The sequence below is a fragment of the Canis lupus genome, chromosome 2 (genome assembly GCF_011100685.1).
Source record: "Canis lupus familiaris isolate Mischka breed German Shepherd chromosome 2, alternate assembly UU_Cfam_GSD_1.0, whole genome shotgun sequence".
Lineage (NCBI taxonomy): Eukaryota > Metazoa > Chordata > Mammalia > Carnivora > Canidae > Canis > Canis lupus.
The window spans coordinates 35052913-35071189 of record NC_049223.1 but is presented as its reverse complement, the minus strand read 5'-3'; the positions used below and the strand labels follow the sequence as shown (position 1 = coordinate 35071189).

The 18277-nt window shown below is 40.0% G+C and overlaps 3 protein-coding genes across 3 annotated transcripts in view; all 3 read right to left on the bottom strand.

Moving 5' to 3' along the window:
• The window catches only part of LOC111091928 (protocadherin alpha-1-like), a 171777-nt gene that overhangs the window by 139082 nt on the left and 14418 nt on the right, over positions 1–18277 (bottom strand).
• The window catches only part of LOC111091918 (protocadherin alpha-4-like), a 164332-nt gene that overhangs the window by 139086 nt on the left and 6969 nt on the right, over positions 1–18277 (bottom strand).
• Positions 5299–18067, bottom strand: LOC111094198 (protocadherin alpha-5-like). Its single transcript, XM_038529574.1, has 3 exons — positions 15430–18067; positions 6735–7634; positions 5299–6657 (listed from the first exon to the last, which is right to left on the bottom strand). Exons 1-3 carry the CDS (start codon positions 17872–17874, stop codon positions 5299–5301), a joined length of 4704 nt encoding a protein of 1567 aa, XP_038385502.1. The 5' UTR covers positions 17875–18067.

Here is an 18277-nt window from a genome sequence, read left to right as displayed (position 1 = left end):
TGAGCCACCTAGACACCCTCCCTTCTATGGTTCTAATTGTCATTTTCTTTTTTAAAAAAAGATTTTATTTATTCATGAGAGAGTCAGAGACCTAGGCAGAGGGAGAAGCAGGCTCCATGCAGGAAACCCCATGTGGGACTCAATCTGGAGACTCCAGGATCATACCCCAAGCCAAAGGCAGATGCTCAACTGCTAAGCCACCCAAGTGTCCCTCTAATTGTCATTTTCCCCCATTCATGCTAGAGACTCTCAGAAAATAATTTGATTACAATTTGAAGTTTATGAAGAGACATCATTTCAAACCCTACAAATTCTCATTTTTCATTAATGGCATGAACATTCTACATGTCACCTATATGAAATTTTTATTAGTCCTCCTCCCTTACCTGCCCTATTCAAACAGTCGATCTATCTTTTCACATACCACCATATTTATCTTCATCAGTACAGCTATTATTGAATAACAACTAAAGGTAGAAATTCCATGACATTAGAGTCACTTCTACATGACCTGAGATGCGATCACAACCCAACATTTCCAGTGTTACTTATTTTTAACTACTCTCCAATGTGTTTTGGAGACAATATAGATCACTTCCTTGTCTTCGTTCTCTAGCACAACCTTTGTTTAAGTTGTTTCTAAAATTAATTCCATTTTTACGTGTAAAAATGTTATCCTGATATAAAAATTCAGCCCAAATGTCAATTTTACTGTAAATTCATCTGTAATGTCATCAACTGGAGATGATCAAACTCTTCCTCAAAATGAAAAGCACAAAAAAAGACTTTTCAAATGGTCTTATGCCAACGCCCACCCCCCAAAGTTCTGATATACTTGTAAAATCCTCACAGACAACTAATACGGAGAAGCTGTATTAATACAACTAATACTATGAGAAGCTTCATCTTAAACTAATTAACCCAGATCTGTGTAATACTCTCTATCACTGAATTTCCATTGCTGTCATTTTGGGTAAATAAATAGTTCATGTGCTAACCAATAATATCCCCCCAAATAAAATTTCCCTTTGCTTCCAGGAAGATAAGCCTTAACAAAAAGCTATATTAGTTTGCAGAGTTTTTAAAAAGCCCAATGCAGTGCTTGAACTCAAGACCCTGAGATTAAGACCTGAACTGAGATCAAGAGTCCAAGGCTTAAACAACTGAGCCACCCAGGTGCTCCTAGCTTGTAGTCTTATTGTTGAAAGTTTTCTATAGTGGTTAGGATTTTCATAAATTTTGAGCTATGTGAAGAGTCTCTTCAAATTTCAACTTTAAAATTAGCTAATTAAATTTAACTATCAAATCTCTATTGCAGTTCCTAGCAATTTCTGGAAGAGTGATATGATATCTAATCCAATTAATAGGGATATTTGTAATAATCCTATTTATTGGCCCCTGGTAGAAAATTATTCAATGTTACTGAAATCCTTCCTGTTAAATAAGCATGGAAAAGGAAAATATTGGTCTTTTCATAAGAAACAGTTTACATATTTGTTCATTTATTTCCTCAAATAGTTTGTTCCAATCAAGGAAGACTGTGTAGAGAAAAACTTTAATCAATTTATGGACAGCTTCCTCTCCCAGCAAATAAATATTTTAGTTATAAATCAAAGAATTTATATTTTACAAGTAAATTAACTTAATTTTTTTAAAAGCTGACAAGTGTTAACTATAAATTTAGTGGCAGGAATTCCCTCTCAATTTATAGGACTTCCTCAAAGTAATAGGGCAGTAGAAATACTTAAATACTATGACACAAGTATATTTATAAAATTAAATACATGTGAGAATGCAAGAAATAGCCAAAGTAATAAAAAGGAAATAAACATTTTATCGTATGAAATGTGGAATATTTATTACCTTCTAGACCCACATTGTTTTTTGAAGAAGTGCAGAAAAACAATTATGTGTATTTAAGACAGAGAGAGATCTTGCCTCTGGTAGAATCAAATGTACAGCTTTGTTTTAAAGAATTGTATTGGTAAACAACAAACCCAAGAGGGGATTATGTATCAGGGTGTTGGTTTTTAAATCTGAAAACAAAAAGCAACAACAAAAACAACAAAAAACAATAAAGAACATGGGCAATAATTTCTTTTACATCAGCTATGGCAACATTTTTCTAGATGTCTTCTGAGGCCAGGAAAATAAAAGTGAATTTAAACTATTGGAGCCACATCGAAATAAAAAGCTTCTGCTTAGCAAAGGAAACAAAAAAACTAAAGGATGACCAACTGAATGGGAGAAGGTATTTGCAAACGACATATCCAATAAAGGGTTAGTATTCCAAGATATAAAGAACTTATACAAGTCAACATCTAAAAAGCAAAAAATCCAATTAAAACTGGGCAGAAAAAAAAAAACTGGGCAGAAAACATGAACAGACATTTCTCCAAAGAAGATATCCAGATGGCCAACAGACACATGAAAAGATGCTCAACATCACTCATCATCAGGGAAATGCAAATCAAAGCTACAATGAGATATCACATTATATCCTGTCAGAATGGCTAAAATCAACACAAGAAACAACAGGCGTTAGTGAGGATATGGATAAAAAGGAACTCTCATGCACTGTTGGTGAGAATGCAAACTGGTGCAGCCACTTTGGAAGACTCTGGATATTCCTCAAAAAATTAAAAATAGAACTACCACATGATTCAGTAATTTCACTACTGGGCATTTACCCAAAGAACATGAACACTATGCTGAAGGGATATATGCACCCCTGTGTTTATTGCAGCATTATTTACAATAGCCAAATTTCAAAAGCACCTCAAGTGACTATCAAAAGATGAATGGATAATGAAAATGTTATATATATATATATATATATATATACACACAATGAAATATTACTCAGCCATAAAAAAACATCTTGCTATTAGCAATAACACGGATGGATCCAGAGAATATAATGCTAAGTGAAATAAGTCAGAGAAAGACAAATACCATATGATTTCAGTTATATGTGGAATTTAAGAGAGAAAACAAATGAACAAAGAAAAAAAAAGGGACAAACCAAAAAATAGACTCTTAACTATAGGGAACAAACTGATAGTTACCAGAGTGGAGGTGGATGAGGTGATGGGTGAAATAGGGGATTAAGAGTACATTTGTCATGAGGAGTACTGAATAATGTATAGAAGTGCTGAATCACAATATTGTACATCTGAAACTAACATAACACTGTCATTACATACTACATATGCACATAGATAAACTCATCATTGTGGTTCTAAGGCAAGACCCATTTTAAAAGAGTCTAGAAGATTTTTGCTGGTGAATTTTGTTATTGAAGCTTAGAACAGTATTAGATAATGATTCAGTCTTATCTAAGTATAATAAATTGCTAGGTTTTATTTAATTTCAGGCAGTCTACTTTTGCCAAGTTTGTGAAAGACCTACACATTGCTAAACTCTGCAAGAAATATGATGCAAGCCAATGGACAATTAAGAATTTCAAGTAGCCATATTTTATTTTATTTATTTTTTATTCATGAAAGAACTAGTTTTAAATGATTTTATTTATTTATTCACAGACAGAGAGAGAGAGAGAGAGAGAGTCAGAGACACAGGCAGAGGGAGAAGCAGGCTCCATGCAGGGAGCCTGACGTGGGACTTGATCCTGGATCCCCAGGACCACACCCTGGGCTGAAGACATCGCTAAACCGCTGAGCCACCCGGGCTGCCCAAGTAGCCATATTTTAAAAATAATCTCTACACCCAACGTGTGTCTCAAGCTCACAACCCTGAGATCAAGAGTCATGCACTCTACCTACTGAGCCAGCCAGGTGTCCCTTAGTAACCCTATATTTTTAAAATTAGAGACAGAGAGAACGTGGTGGGGCAAGAAGGGGAGGATGAGGCAGAGGGAGAGAGAGAATCCCAAGCTCAAAATTGCCTCTAATATAATAATTTGTCAATCAAAAAAATACAAGTTAGAGAAAAGTTAATCACTGTTTCACTAAGTATTGATGTTAGAGTAAGTGAAAAAATTATGATATGTCTCAAAATGGGGCATCATAAATTTGGAAAAGAATGAGAAACCTCCTCACATACTGATATATCATGACTATTCAATTAAAAAAAATAAGAGGAAAAGTGATATGACTATTATGTTTTAAAATAGAAGAGAGGAATTAAAAAAAAAAAAGAAGAGAGGTGTTTATTTGTATGTAAAAATAACTGTAGAAAACTAACCAAGAAATTGCAATGTTTGAAATAGTCAAGGAACACTGGGCACCGGGCTGACTCAGTCAGTAGTGCATGTGACTCTTGCTTATGGTTGTGAGTTCAAATTCTGACCTTGGGTGTAGAAATTAGTTAAAAATAAGAACCTTAGGGCAGCCCCCATGGCCAGGCGATTTAGCACCGCCTTCAGCCCAGGGTGAGATCTTGGAGTCCCTGGATCCAGTCCCATGTCCCGCTTCCTGCATGGAGCCTGCTTCTCCCTCTGCCTGTGTCTCTGCCTCTCTCTCTCTCTCTGTGTCTCTCATGAATAAATAAAATCTTTAAAAAATAAAATAAAAATAAGAACCTTAGAAATAGTTAAGGAGGTATATTATGTGGCTTTGATAAGCCAATGCATAACATGTAAGTGTATTTTGTATTCAAAGATAAATGAAGTCCCTAGTTAAAAAATCATAAATATCAAATTCATCATAAGTATGCAAAAGCCAATCGTTAAGAGAAACCTGAAAAGAATCATTCAGTGTACAAATGTTACTTACAAAGGAAATTAAATTGGTGTAATAATAAAAACACTAAGAAAATGATATTTAATGTAAAAGAAAAGGCAAAATGACATAGTGTTATTAAAACACTTCATTGTGGTTGTAATATGAGATTTGAAAGTAAATAACTCCAAACATGTCATGCAAGTATCTCCCTACATTTCCCAAAGATTGAAAATTAAAATGCTTATTAAAAATTTATTCAGGAAACAATTTTTATGGTGCAAAGAAAAGTAATACATTCACACCAACTTTTAAAATCTTTTAATTAAAAATGTTGGCAAATTGAATTTAAATGTAAAAATGTGAAAAAAATAATGAGAAAATCTTTTAAAAGTGGGAATGTTACTAAAATAAATTCATTACTGCAAAGCGATCATCTGCAACCAATTAAATGAATTCTATGCATAACTGTAATTTTAAGTAAATGAAGTAGTACGAATACAGAATTTACATCTAAAATGATGAGACTATAATCATATATAAAACCATACTTTAAAAGAAAAAATAATAGAGGAAATAATAAACATTTATAACGAAAATTATTTTGAAAAATATTTTAAACACTCACAATGTCTGCGGAGCTGGGTCCATGAGGCAGGCTGGGGCTGAAGGCCATGAGGTCGGCCTTGGGCGGGCCCTCCCCAGAGCACACCCTCTGCCGCCTCTGCTGCGAGTACGACCAGCTCCCCACCGCGCTGGAGCACACCAGCGTGGGCTTCCCCGGCCCGCACGCGCCCTCGCTGGGCGGCGCCGAGCACCGCAGCGCCGTGGACAGCAGCAGCGTGAGCACCAACAGGCTGGACACCGCGCAGATGGCGACGATCAGGTACACGTTGACGTCCACCAGCGCCGCGCCCGCGCCCGCGCCCGCGCCCGCGCCGCCCGCCAACACCCGCGACGACGGCCTGGGCGCCTGGCCGCTCTCCACCAGCGACAGCAGCACAGTGGCCGTGGCCGTCAGCGCCGGCTCGCCGTGGTCCTTCACCAGCACCAGCAGGCGCTGGCGCGGCGCGTCCGCCTCGTCCAGGGCGCGCGTCGTGCTGATCTCGCCCGTGTACAGCGCCACGCGGAACGGGCTGCGCGCGCCCCCCGCCGCCGGCTGCAGCTCGTACGACAGCCACGCGTTGTAGCCCGAGTCCGCGTCCACCGCGCGCACCTTGGCCACCACGTGGCCCGCGCCCACCGCCCGCGACACCGGCTCGCTCAGCGCGCCGCCCCCGCCGCGCGCCCCGGGCAGGGGCAGGGGCAGGGGCAGCGGCAGCAGCGCGGGCGCGTTGTCGTTCTCGTCCAGCACGAACACCTGCAGCGTCACGTTGCTGCCCAGGGGAGGCACGCCCGCGTCGCGCGCGCTCACTTGGAACTGCAGCAGCTCCAGCTCCTCGTGGTCCAGCGGCTGCAGCGCGTACACCTTGCCGCTCTCCGCGTGCACCGACACGTAGCTCGACAGCGCGCGCTCGCCCACGCGCCGCTCCACCAGCGAGTAGGACACCAGCGCGTTCTCCTGCGCGTCCGCGTCCCGCGCCGACACCGTGAAGATGTGGCAGCCGGGCGGGTTGTTCTCCTTCACGAACACCGTGTACTCGGGCTGCGCGAATGCCGGCGCGTTGTCGTTCACGTCGGCCACCTCCACGGACACGCTGGCCGTGGCCGACAGCGAAGGCGAGCCTCCGTCGCGTGCGGTCACTACCAGAGCGTAGTTCGCCACGCTCTCTCTGTCCAGGGCGCTGTCCAGCACCAGCGAATAGTAATTCTTGAAGGTGGACACCAGCTTGAAGGGGACTTGGGGTGTGAGTGAGCAGGTCACCTGCCCGTTGGCGCCAGAGTCACGGTCGGATACAGACTGATCAGGGCGATGATGGTTCCTACTGAAGCGTCCTCTTGCACCGGCAGGGATATGGAGGTTATGACCATCTCTGGGGTATTATCATTCTCATCCAGGAGTTTTACTATTACTTTGCAGTGTCCAGTTAATGGGAATGGACTTCTATCTACAGCATCGATATTAATTTCATATAAATTACAATCTTCATAATCCAGTTCTCCCTTTACTGTTATTTCTCCACTATTCGAATCGATTATAAATTTAGATTTGACGTTGTCAAGAACAAGATTACTAAAGAGATACACTATTTCCTTATTAATGCCCTCATCCGCATCTGAGGCATTCAGCTTAATAACTAATGTCCCATTCGGTGCATTTTCTAGTAATCGGATATTATAAATTGATTTATCAAATTTTGGGGCGTTATCATTCGCATCCAATACATTGATCAATAATTGAACTGTACCTGTTAGTTCAGGTTTTCCTCCATCAATTGCAGTCAGTAATAAAAGATGTTCTTGAATCTCTTCTCGATCTACTGCTTTCTTCAAGACTAGCTCTAAAATGTTTGTTTCTTCTTCATTTGCTTTAACATCCAAGTCAAAATATTCATTAGGATTTAATTTGTATCTCAATTCTGCATTTGCTCCGACATCCATATCAGATGCGCCCTCAAGTGGAAACCGAGAATCCACTATTCTTGATTCTAAAATAAATAATCTTTGTTCCTGTCGGAAGAACCTAGGCGCGTTGTCATTAATGTCCTTCACCTCCACCTCCACATGGAAAACCTGCAGCGGCCTGTCCACGATCACCTCCAGGTGGATGCTGCACTCCGCGCTCCGCCCGCACAGCTCCTCCCGGTCGATCCTAGAATTCACAAACAAAATGCCATTCTGCAGATTCACCTCCAGAAGGTTCCCGTGGCCTTTGGACGCCAGTCGGAAAAGGCGCGGCACCAGCTCCGCCAGCTCCAGCCCCAGGTCCTGGGCGATGCGGCCCACGAAGGTGCCGTGTTTGGTCCTCCTCCGGGACCGAGTAGCGGACCTGGCTGCTCGCGGGCTCCCAGACTGCGAGGAGCAGAAGCGAGAGCAGCAGGCGCCAGGAACCTGGACTTCTCTGAGAATATACCATCGCTAATTCGTTGCAATTTTCAAATGTCTGTTGCACTACCAGACGATAGCTTTTGGAAACCTAATTCCCAATTAGCCATAATGTTTTATTTGCTCACCTTTTCAGCTTCAGCAGCAGAGTAAAAAATGGAGTAGCCTTCTCCTTTCTAAGGAAAATAAACTCACTGTATTCCTTTATTGGGGGAAGAAAAAAAAAACCAACCACCAAACTTGCGGTTTCCAGCGCCACCATGTGGATGAAAAGGTGAGTTTTTACTTTGTTATGCCTTACCTACCTTACATTAGTTAAATATTTCCCAATTTCAGCGACTTTTAGGTATTCTTTATTTTCCTTATTTCTAATTTAAATACACCATTAAGATTATAATAAAGACATCAGTTTTCATTAAAACAGTGCAAAATCAATACGATTTGTTTATGCCACACCGATCTTTATTAGAGTAATTTGTATTGGTCTATTCTATTTAGGGAGTGGCTTTATATAATTCCTAACTGAAATTAAAGGTATTAGTTTTCATTTACTGCAAAATTTAGACATATCTTATTCAATTTCTCCAGTATTTTCTATTATTTTCATGGGATGTTTGTACACTACTTCTGTGTTACTCATGAAACAAATTTACAGTCCTATTTGCAAGCATTTGATATTGGCTTTTTGTGGATGTTATTTTCAAAGTAACAAACGATTTGAATAGCATTCTTGTCAGAGTTACTGGTTTGAAGTCTGATATTTTAATGGCTAAAACTCCATTCTTTAATTTCTCCTTACATCACATACTTTTAATGTTGACTATAAAATGATAATGTGGACATTTACATTTTCTAGAGGCCAAGATCATAGTAAAAACAATTTTGGTCAGTATCTTGACACCATTTTTCAAATTAGATGCATCTAGGCAGCATTTTTTCAACTTACAACTACTGATAAATCACAATTGATATAAACTGGGATGCCTGGGTGGCTCAACGGTTTGGCACCTGCCTTCGTCCCAGAGTGTGATCTTGAAGACACAGGATCGAGTCCCACATCAGGCTCCCTGCATGGAGCCTGTGCCTGTGTCTCTGCCTCTTTCTCTGTGTCTCTCATGAATAAATAAATAAAATCTTAAAAAAACAATTGATGTAAACTGTGACAGTATAGATCTTTGCTTTTATGCAGCAAATCAAAACACTAATTTTTCTGTAGATGTACTACTCTATAAAACGTTTGGGTTCCAGTAAAAATTAAAACATTGAAAATAAACCACATTATTAACTGGACTATGTTAATTTTCTCTTTTTAATTGTTTGATTTACTGCATGATACAACATAGACTTACTTATAAATATGGTCAGAAGAAAATTTCCCAAAAGAAAATGTCACCAAGTTTTTCCACTGAAAAAAAAAATTAACCTTCTGTTTGTTTATATACTCCCTAGAATTCCTTAAATATCACAAAATCCTCCTTACCTATGAAGACACTGGGTCTAGGAGATCAATAATTTTATTACTTGACACATTTTCATGTAAAACATAAACTTCAAATATATCCCTTAATTTTGGTTTAAGTTGTATGTGAGACTTGAAGTATTATTTTTGTGTCAATGTATAAAACAAATGTGGAAAAATAGTAATATAAATAGCAAGAAGAAAAAGAATTACTAGAAAGTACAAAATCAACTGAAATACATTTGCTTCCCAGTATTCAAAGTAGTAAAGAAGTACAATAATGATACTGGTTTCATTGCTTATATAATATTTAACAGTATGTTTATCATTCCCTTTAGTTTTTCTAAGATTCTTACTCTGCCTACTAATATGATGTCCCCCACAGCACTCAGATCACTGAAGAATCTGAATGCTAATAAATTTTCAAGATTCTTATTATCTGTATCCGTATCATTATCTGCAACTGATGATAATTTGAAAACATTCTAATATACACCAGTTTAAAAATGATAATAAATGTGTTGAAAATATCACCAGTTAAGGTTGATTTACCTTCTATTAGAGAACCACGACTGATGGGAAACTCCAAAACCACAGTATAAATAAATTTACTTTTGGAAAAAGTATTTAACAGCCAAACTGACAGTGTATATTAACTATGTATGCATGGTGACTTATAGGATATTTTCAGTATGTAATTCAACGTTTTGAAAATATGCACAATGGAAAAAATGGCACCAACAGTATGACATGCTTCTTTTGGTTTGTAATTTTTTCTAATAAATATATAGATATTTCAAAAGAAAACAATGATCTTGACATTTGACCCATCCTCGCATCTGTTAGATAACATTAAGTTTTTGAATTATCACTTGCATTTGTCTTTCAATGTTCAACTATTTGGGGGGAGGTTAAGTCTCAACAACTATAAATTCTCTGGTCTTGATTCCATAGACAACTCCATAGGTAGAGAATATTCCTTAAATCTTTTTCCAAACTATTCTTTCAATCAATTATTATATATTACCTTAACTGATCTTTTCACTTGCTTGTTTCTTTAAAAATTTTAGTTATATTTAAGCCTTGTTACAGAAATTAAACTCCCTCACTGACAATGAATTTAGGTTGAAAAAACCAGATAGAGTTTTGAGGCATCTCTACTTAATAAGAAGCATTCCAAAATGTTACACTAGAAAATTTAATTTTGCATTGGAGTCTAGATGTCCTTCATTACCTACAAAACTCCAGAATAGGGGCACCTGGGTGCCTCAGCCAGTTGATTGTCTACCTTCAGCTCAGGTCATGATCTTGGGTCCTGGGATGGGCCAAAGGCCCAGGTCCACAGCCCAGGTCAGACTCCCTGCTCAGTGGGATATCTGCTTGTTCCTTTCCTTCTGCCTCTCCCCCAAATCTCCTACTCATGCTTTCTCCGTCTCTCTCTTAAATAAATAAAATATTTTTAAAAACTGCCAGAATTAATTTTTAAGAAGTTATATTTCCCTTCTTTCTGTAAAAATTTACATAGGTCTACCACACTGCCCAGAAATAACAGGTGAAGTTGAAGCATTCTTTTATAAATCTTTTAAAGATTTATAAATAATTTAGGTAGCTGTATCAAATTTGACTAAAAAGTTAATTATGAAAAATTATGAGAACATATTAGTGCATATAATATACATCTTTACATTACTTTTTTAATGGTTCATATTCTGTATAAAATACTGTACTAAAATATTTATTATTTATATCCATTCTGGGGAGAAAAATCTGAGAGTAATTTCAAAATACTTCTAAGTGAAAAAGTAAAGTACATTATATATAGTTTTTACTCACAATCCTATTGCCTTTATTACCATCAAATAGGCTCATTTAAAAGTAGAAAGTGACAATAAAGCTAAAATTTAATACTTTTGGTTCTATTATCTATTATCAAATTAATATCCACTGTGGCCTCAAGCAAGTTGTTTTATGTCTCTCGGCCACAGTTTATTCATCATCTAATTGTGGGAAATTATGATCTTTTAGGTCATATTCAATTTTAAAATCCTAGGTCAAGTGAGTAGAAACTTGCTGAGGTGCAAGATTCTTATAGCATTAGCCAGTGTCCAGGGTAAAAAGAAAAAAAAGAAAGAAAGGTAACTAAACAGTAATAAACTTCAATAAGCTTTGTTCTCATGAGTTAGTGGTGAGGAGAAAGAAACAAAATTTCAGATAAAGTACAAAATTTTTATTCTACTAACTGTATTTCATATACTACAAAATAGAACCAGAGAGTGAGTGGTAAAAAATTTATGTTATCCATCTTTTAAGGACTATAATGACATCTACAGCAACTATACCTTCTCAAGCACAATATCCAGAAATCACTACAAAATGATCTGGCTTACCAACAAGAACATAATGAGAAAAAAAATCACAAGAAAAGAGGCACACATATTATCTAATTATTATGGTTAGATAGAGCACAAATAAACTGTGATTACATATTATTACATATTGAAATAAATACATTAAAGAATTTCACCAGAAAACTGAAATCTATTTTCAAAAGGAAAACTACAATTCTAAAGCTAAAAATTTTCACAATTGAAGTTTTGATTCCATTAATGATATTAATAGTAGATTGTAAGAAGAGAAAAATGGTAAATTAGAAGATTGGTCAGAATAAATATCCAGCATGTAATAAATAGATCAAAAATACCTTCGAAAAACAGAAAGGAACATAGAAGATATGAGAGCTAGGGTGAAAATATTTCACACACATAGTCCTTGAGTTACAGAAAAGGAGGGTAAAAAAACATGATACAGAAGTGATATTTGAAGGCGAACTGCTGAAATTTTTTCTGTACTGATGAAAGATACCAAGCCGCATATCCAAGAAGCTTTCAATACTGCAAAGAAGATAAATCAAAGAAAACTAAAAGTGAGCATATAATAAAGAAACTGAAAATCAAAAACAAAGATAATTATAAAAAACAGCTGGAAGAAAAAAAAAAGGCACACTACCTGGAAAATAATCTTAACAGCCATTTATTTCAAGAATGGCATTCATTCCAGGGATGTCATCTTAAAAGTGCTTGGGAAAAAATATTTCAAACCCAGAATTTGATAACTCTGCAAAACTACTTTTCAAAAGTGATGATGAAATAAGCATATTTCTGATATGCAAAAAAGTTGGAGAATTCTTTCAACCACTAAAGGAAATATTAAAGAATTTCTTCAGGATAAAAATAATTACAGAAAGAAACAAAAACAAAAGTAACTGTACAAAACATAATAATAATGTAATCTGTACCTAAAATAAATGTAAAACTGAAAAACATAACACCAAACAAAACTGGGAAATAGAGTTATTATTCAAGGTCCTAGCATTGTCTGAAAGCAGTAAAAGCACTAATTTAAGTTCTAAAAACTCAGTGATGCTTGCTTTTAAAATCCAGGAAATCAATAAAGAAATTAGCAAAAGAATGTACTATATAACTGCAAAGATAATAGAGAAAATGAGTAATTAAAATATACTAACCCAGATAAAAACAAAAAAGGAAGAGAAATAAGAATTTTTAAGATTTTAAAAAAACTATACAAAACATAATTAGTGATAAATTATTTTTTTACAAGATTTTATCTATTTATTTGGGAGAGTGTTGGGGAGAGAGAGAGAAAGAAGGAGCAAGGGGAGGGCCAGAGGGAAAAGCAGGAGCAGAGCTGGTCTTGGGACTTGATCCCTGGACTCTGGGGTCATGACTTGAGCAGAAGGCAAACACTTAATGGACTGAGCCACTCAGGCATGCCAATGATAAATTATTTAAAATTTTCCTTTGACTTCATAAATAGACAAGGTTGCTTAATATTGCCATTTCTATTTACCATAATACTAGTGGTCCAATTCAATGCCATTAAAGCACATAAAAGGTATAATGGGAATAAGAATTGGGAAGGAAAAAGCTACAGCTATCATTATTTATTGTCAGCATGATTATCTATATTGAAAAATACAAAGCACCTAGAGATAAATTATTAGAATCAAAAGCGATTTTAACAAGTTAGCTGAATAATATTTCAATACAAAAACACACACTATATTCATATGTACCATTTTTTTTTATTTTGAGAGAGAGAGAGCAGGAGTGAGTAGGGGAGGGGCACAGGGAGAGGGAGACAGAAACTTAAGCAGGCTCCACACTCAGCATAGAGCCTGATGTGGGACCGGATCTCGGGACCCCAGGATTCTGACTTGGGCTGAAATCAAGAGTCAGATGCTGGGATCCCTGGGTGGCACAGAGGTTTAGCGCCTGCCTTTGGCCCGGGGCGCGATCCTGGAGACCCAGGATCGAATCCCACACCAGGGCTCCTGGTGCATGGAGCCTGCTTCTCCCTCTGCCTATGTCTCTGCCTCTCTCTCTCTCTCTCTCTCTCTGTGACTATCATAAATAAATAAAAATTTAAAAAATTAAAAAAAAAGTCAGATGCTTAACCGACTGAGGCTCTCAGGCACCCCCTGCTTCACATTTCTAAATAGATTCAATGCAATCCAAATAAAAATCTCACCAAATTGTTCTTATGGAATTTATATACAAATTTAGGTGGAAGTGAAAGAGGCAACATGGCACTGATATAAAAAGTTTTTTAAAAAGTCTAGTAGATTAGAACAGCAAAAAAGATCAAACTTATAGAATGGATAATTATTTTGTAAAAACATACGAAATGCATTTTTAAGAAATAGTGTTGCTTCAGTTGAAAGTCACTTGGGAGGAATGAATCTTGACCCCTATGTCATAAAAGACAAAAAAAATTGGAAAAGGATTGTATATGTAACAAGAATATGAACAAAAAATACCAAAGAAATTACCTTCATTAAACAAAATAAAGATGAAAAGATTGATAAATTGAACTTAACTAGAATTAAAAATTTTTATTCACCAAAAAAAAAAAAAAAACCTAATGAAGACAAGCAGAGTATATAAGCAAGAAAGGTGTTATATCCATAATAAAGGAAAATTTGAAAAACAATAGAAAATGCACCACAATAGAAAAATAGGCATAGGGCAGCCCTGGTGGCTCAGCAATTTAGCACCGTCTTCAGCCCAGGGTGTGATCATAGAGACTCCAGATCTGATCAAGTCCCATGTCAGGCTCCCTGCATGGAGCCTGCTTCTCCCTCTGCCTGTGTCTCTGTCTCTCTCTCTCTCTGCCTCTCATGAATAAGTAAATAAAATCTTTCTTTAAAAAAATAGGCATAGACTTGAACAGCTGTTATACAAAATAAGATGTAAAAAATGGCTGATAATAAAGAAAGGGGCTCAACTTCATTCATAAATCAGGAAACATAAAATGGAAACACTAAACATACCCAGCAAAATGGCAACTATGTAAACAATCTGATAATGGCATATTTTGGAGATGATATAAAGCAATACACTGCCAAGACAAGTGTAAATGGGTAAAAACACTTGAGAAGGCTGATATAGTCAAGATGAATGTGTGTACATATTTTATGTTCTACTAATTTCAATCCTATAAATAGTAGAGAAAACTGCATACATAGGCACTGAACATTTTAAAAATATATTTATGGCACATTATTTGGAAAAGATGTAAGGACAAACAATGCAAAATCCTCAACAGTGAGATAATGAACTCATACTATGGTCATAAAATAAACTACTGGGGAGAAAACAAATTAAATGAACTCCAACTACACAAGGCGATATGGATGATTCCATAGAATGATGACGATAAATATAAAGAACACATAAACACTGTCACACACTAACACATGTAGTGCACTTCCATTTAGATAGTTTAGAAAACAAGTAAAAATTAATAACAGCTATAAAATTAAGACTGGGTACGTTTAAGAACAAAAAAGGGAGAGTGATTTGGAGGTGCATTTAAGTACCTTCTTAAAGAAATCGAAGTAACATAAGCTTTCACTTTCAAATAATTGACTGAGTTATATTACATTTGAGCAATTTTCGATGTATATAGGCAATAAGACGAAAATGTTCTCTTAAAAGTTGATTACAACTGAAAATAAATAGATAAAGATGATATGCACATAATTTATAATACTAGTTAAATAAATATGCAATGAATAATGAAGATTTTTAAAACAACATATATTGCCTTGGGGCCCTATAATACTAAAAGATATTAGCTAAAATGAATATATAAGACGTAAAGAAACACATCAGAAATTTCATTCTGAACTTTCTCTTAATTAGGAAGAAACTGATAGAAAAAATGGAAAATAAAATTTTAGATTAAATAATTCAGATTAAATAAAAGATATTTAAAACTAACCTTTGAAAGGGAATCTCCTGTTGCTGACTGCAGATCCTCTATGTCTCTAGAGTCAGGAACACTGGGGCTGAAGGCCATGAGGTCGGCCTTGGGCGGGCCCTCCCCAGAGCACACCCTCTGCCGCCTCTGCTGCGAGTACGACCAGCTCCCCACCGCGCTGGAGCACACCAGCGTGGGCTTCCCCGGCCCGCACGCGCCCTCGCTGGGCGGCGCCGAGCACCGCAGCGCCGTGGACAGCAGCAGCGTGAGCACCAACAGGCTGGACACCGCGCAGATGGCGACGATCAGGTACACGTTGACGTCCACCAGCGCCGCGCCCGCGCCCGCGCCCGCGCCCGCGCCGCCCGCCAACACCCGCGACGACGGCCTGGGCGCCTGGCCGCTCTCCACCAGCGACAGCAGCACAGTGGCCGTGGCCGTCAGCGCCGGCTCGCCGTGGTCCTTCACCAGCACCAGCAGGCGCTGGCGCGGCGCGTCCGCCTCGTCCAGGGCGCGCGTCGTGCTGATCTCGCCCGTGTACAGCGCCACGCGGAACGGGCTGCGCGCGCCCCCCGCCGCCGGCTGCAGCTCGTACGACAGCCACGCGTTGTAGCCCGAGTCCGCGTCCACCGCGCGCACCTTGGCCACCACGTGGCCCGCGCCCACCGCCCGCGACACCGGCTCGCTCAGCGCGCCGCCCCCGCCGCGCGCCCCGGGCAGGGGCAGGGGCAGGGGCAGCGGCAGCAGCGCGGGCGCGTTGTCGTTCTCGTCCAGCACGAACACCTGCAGCGTCACGTTGCTGCCCAGGGGAGGCACGCCCGCGTCGCGCGCGCTCACTTGGAACTGCAGCAGCTCCAGCTCCTCGTGGTCCAGCGGCTGCAGCGCGTACACCTTGCCGCTCTCCGCGTGCACCGACACGTAGCTCGACAGCGCGCGCTCGCCCACGCGCCGCTCCACCAGCGAGTAGGACACCAGCGCGTTCTCCTGCGCGTCCGCGTCCCGCGCCGACACCGTGAAGATGTGGCAGCCGGGCGGGTTGTTCTCCTTCACGAACACCGTGTACTCGGGCTGCGCGAATGCCGGCGCGTTGTCGTTCACGTCGGCCACCTCCACGGACACGCTGGCCGTGGCCGACAGCGAAGGCGAGCCTCCGTCGCGTGCGGTCACTACCAGAGCGTAGTTCGCCACGCTCTCTCTGTCCAGGGCGCTGTCCAGCACCAGCGAATAGTAATTCTTGAAGGTGGACACCAGCTTGAAGGGGACTTGGGGTGTGAGCGAGCAGGTCACCTGCCCGTTGGCGCCAGAGTCACGGTCGGATACGCTGATTAGCGCGATTACTGTGCCTAATGGAGCGTCTTCTCTGACTGGAAGCGACAGAGACTTGAATTCCATTACTGGGACATTATCGTTGGTGTCCTCAACTTCCACCATAACTGTACAATGGCCAGAGAGTGGGGGTTGTCCTTTATCAATACCCTCTACAAGAATTTCATAGGATTTGCTTTCTTCAAAATCGATATATCCCTTTACCATAATTTCTCCGGTTATTGGATCTAGGTAAAACTTGGATTCCACATTTGGTAAAATATCAGTTGAGAATGAATAAATAATGTCCGCATTCGAGCCTTCATCTAAATCTGAGGCGTTAAGTTTCATTACCAGCGTTCCATGAGGAACATTTTCTGGTAATTTCACGGCATAGAGTGTTTTGTCGAAAGCTGGGGCGTTGTCATTGGCGTCCAGCACTTTGATGAGTAACTGAACGGTGCCAGTCAGCTCAGGTTTGCCTCTATCAGTGGCCGTGAGCAATAAATGAAGTTCCGGAGATTGCTCCCTGTCTAAAGGCTTCCTTAACATTAGCCCAAGATGTTTCACCCGCTCGTCTTCGGACGGTTTATCAAGCGAGAAATACTCATTGGGGCTCAACGTGTAGGTCAGCATAGCGTTGGCCCGGATATCTGCATCAGATGCGCCCTCTAGTGGAATCCGGGAGTTAATAGGCCTGGATTCCGCCATAAATAGATTCTTTTGTGTTCCAGGGAACAGAGGCGGGTTGTCATTAATGTCCTTCACCTCCACCTCCACATGGAAAACCTGCAGCGGCCTGTCCACGATCACCTCCAGGTGGATGCTGCACTCCGCGCTCCGCCCGCACAGCTCCTCCCGGTCGATCCGAGAATTCACAAACAAAATGCCATCCTGCAGATTTACCTCCAGAAGGTCCCCGTGGCCTTTGGATGCCAGTCGGAACAAGCGCGGCACCAGCTCCGCCAGCTCCAGCCCCAGGTCCTGGGCGATGCGACCCACGAAGGTGCCGCGCTTGGCCTCCTCCGGGACCGAGTAGTGGACCTGGCCGCTCCCTGCTTTCCAGGCTGCGAGGAACAGAAGAGAGAGCAACAGACGCCGGGATTCCTGGCCGCTTCCCCAGGAAAACTCCATCTCCAGCCCGCAGTGGTTTGTTTTCATCAAAGGATCTTGTTTCAAAATCAAGAAAAATCTAACTGTTCAGTCCAGTGCCACTGTATCCTCCATTTCTCAGTGTCTGGATGCTGGATGCAGCTTCTTTATCAGAACCGAAGAGATTTTTTCTTTCTCTGTAAGATCAATTTTATGGTACAGAGCGACATCATGTGGCTCCAAACCTTAAGTAATGGATTCTGCTACCGGTAAGTCTTATTCTCTCAGCCATTCCGCATACTTTAACGCCATTAGAAAAAAGAAACCCATTTTATACTTCTAAGTATAAAACACATTTTATACTGCTAAGGTCCTTGTTTTGTACCGTTGATTGAGTGTGATCCTTAGTTTTACACAGGTGCAGCTTTTAGTTCAGTGGAAATCCTTTTTTCATACAGATTTTAAGTATTTA

Bases quoted from the DNA above. Each gene is read 5' to 3' on its own strand.
- LOC111094198 (XM_038529574.1), bottom strand. From the start codon at position 17,874: ATGAAAACAAACCACTGCGGGCTGGAGATGGAGTTTTCCTGGGGAAGC. The intron at 7,635-15,429 runs GTTAGTTTTAAA...TGCTCCTCGCAG, and splicing joins CAGGAGATTCCCTTTCAAAG to TCTGGGAGCCCGCGAGCAGC. The intron at 6,658-6,734 runs GTAGATAGAAGT...TGATAATACCCC, and splicing joins ATGAAATTAATATCGATGCT to AGAGATGGTCATAACCTCCA.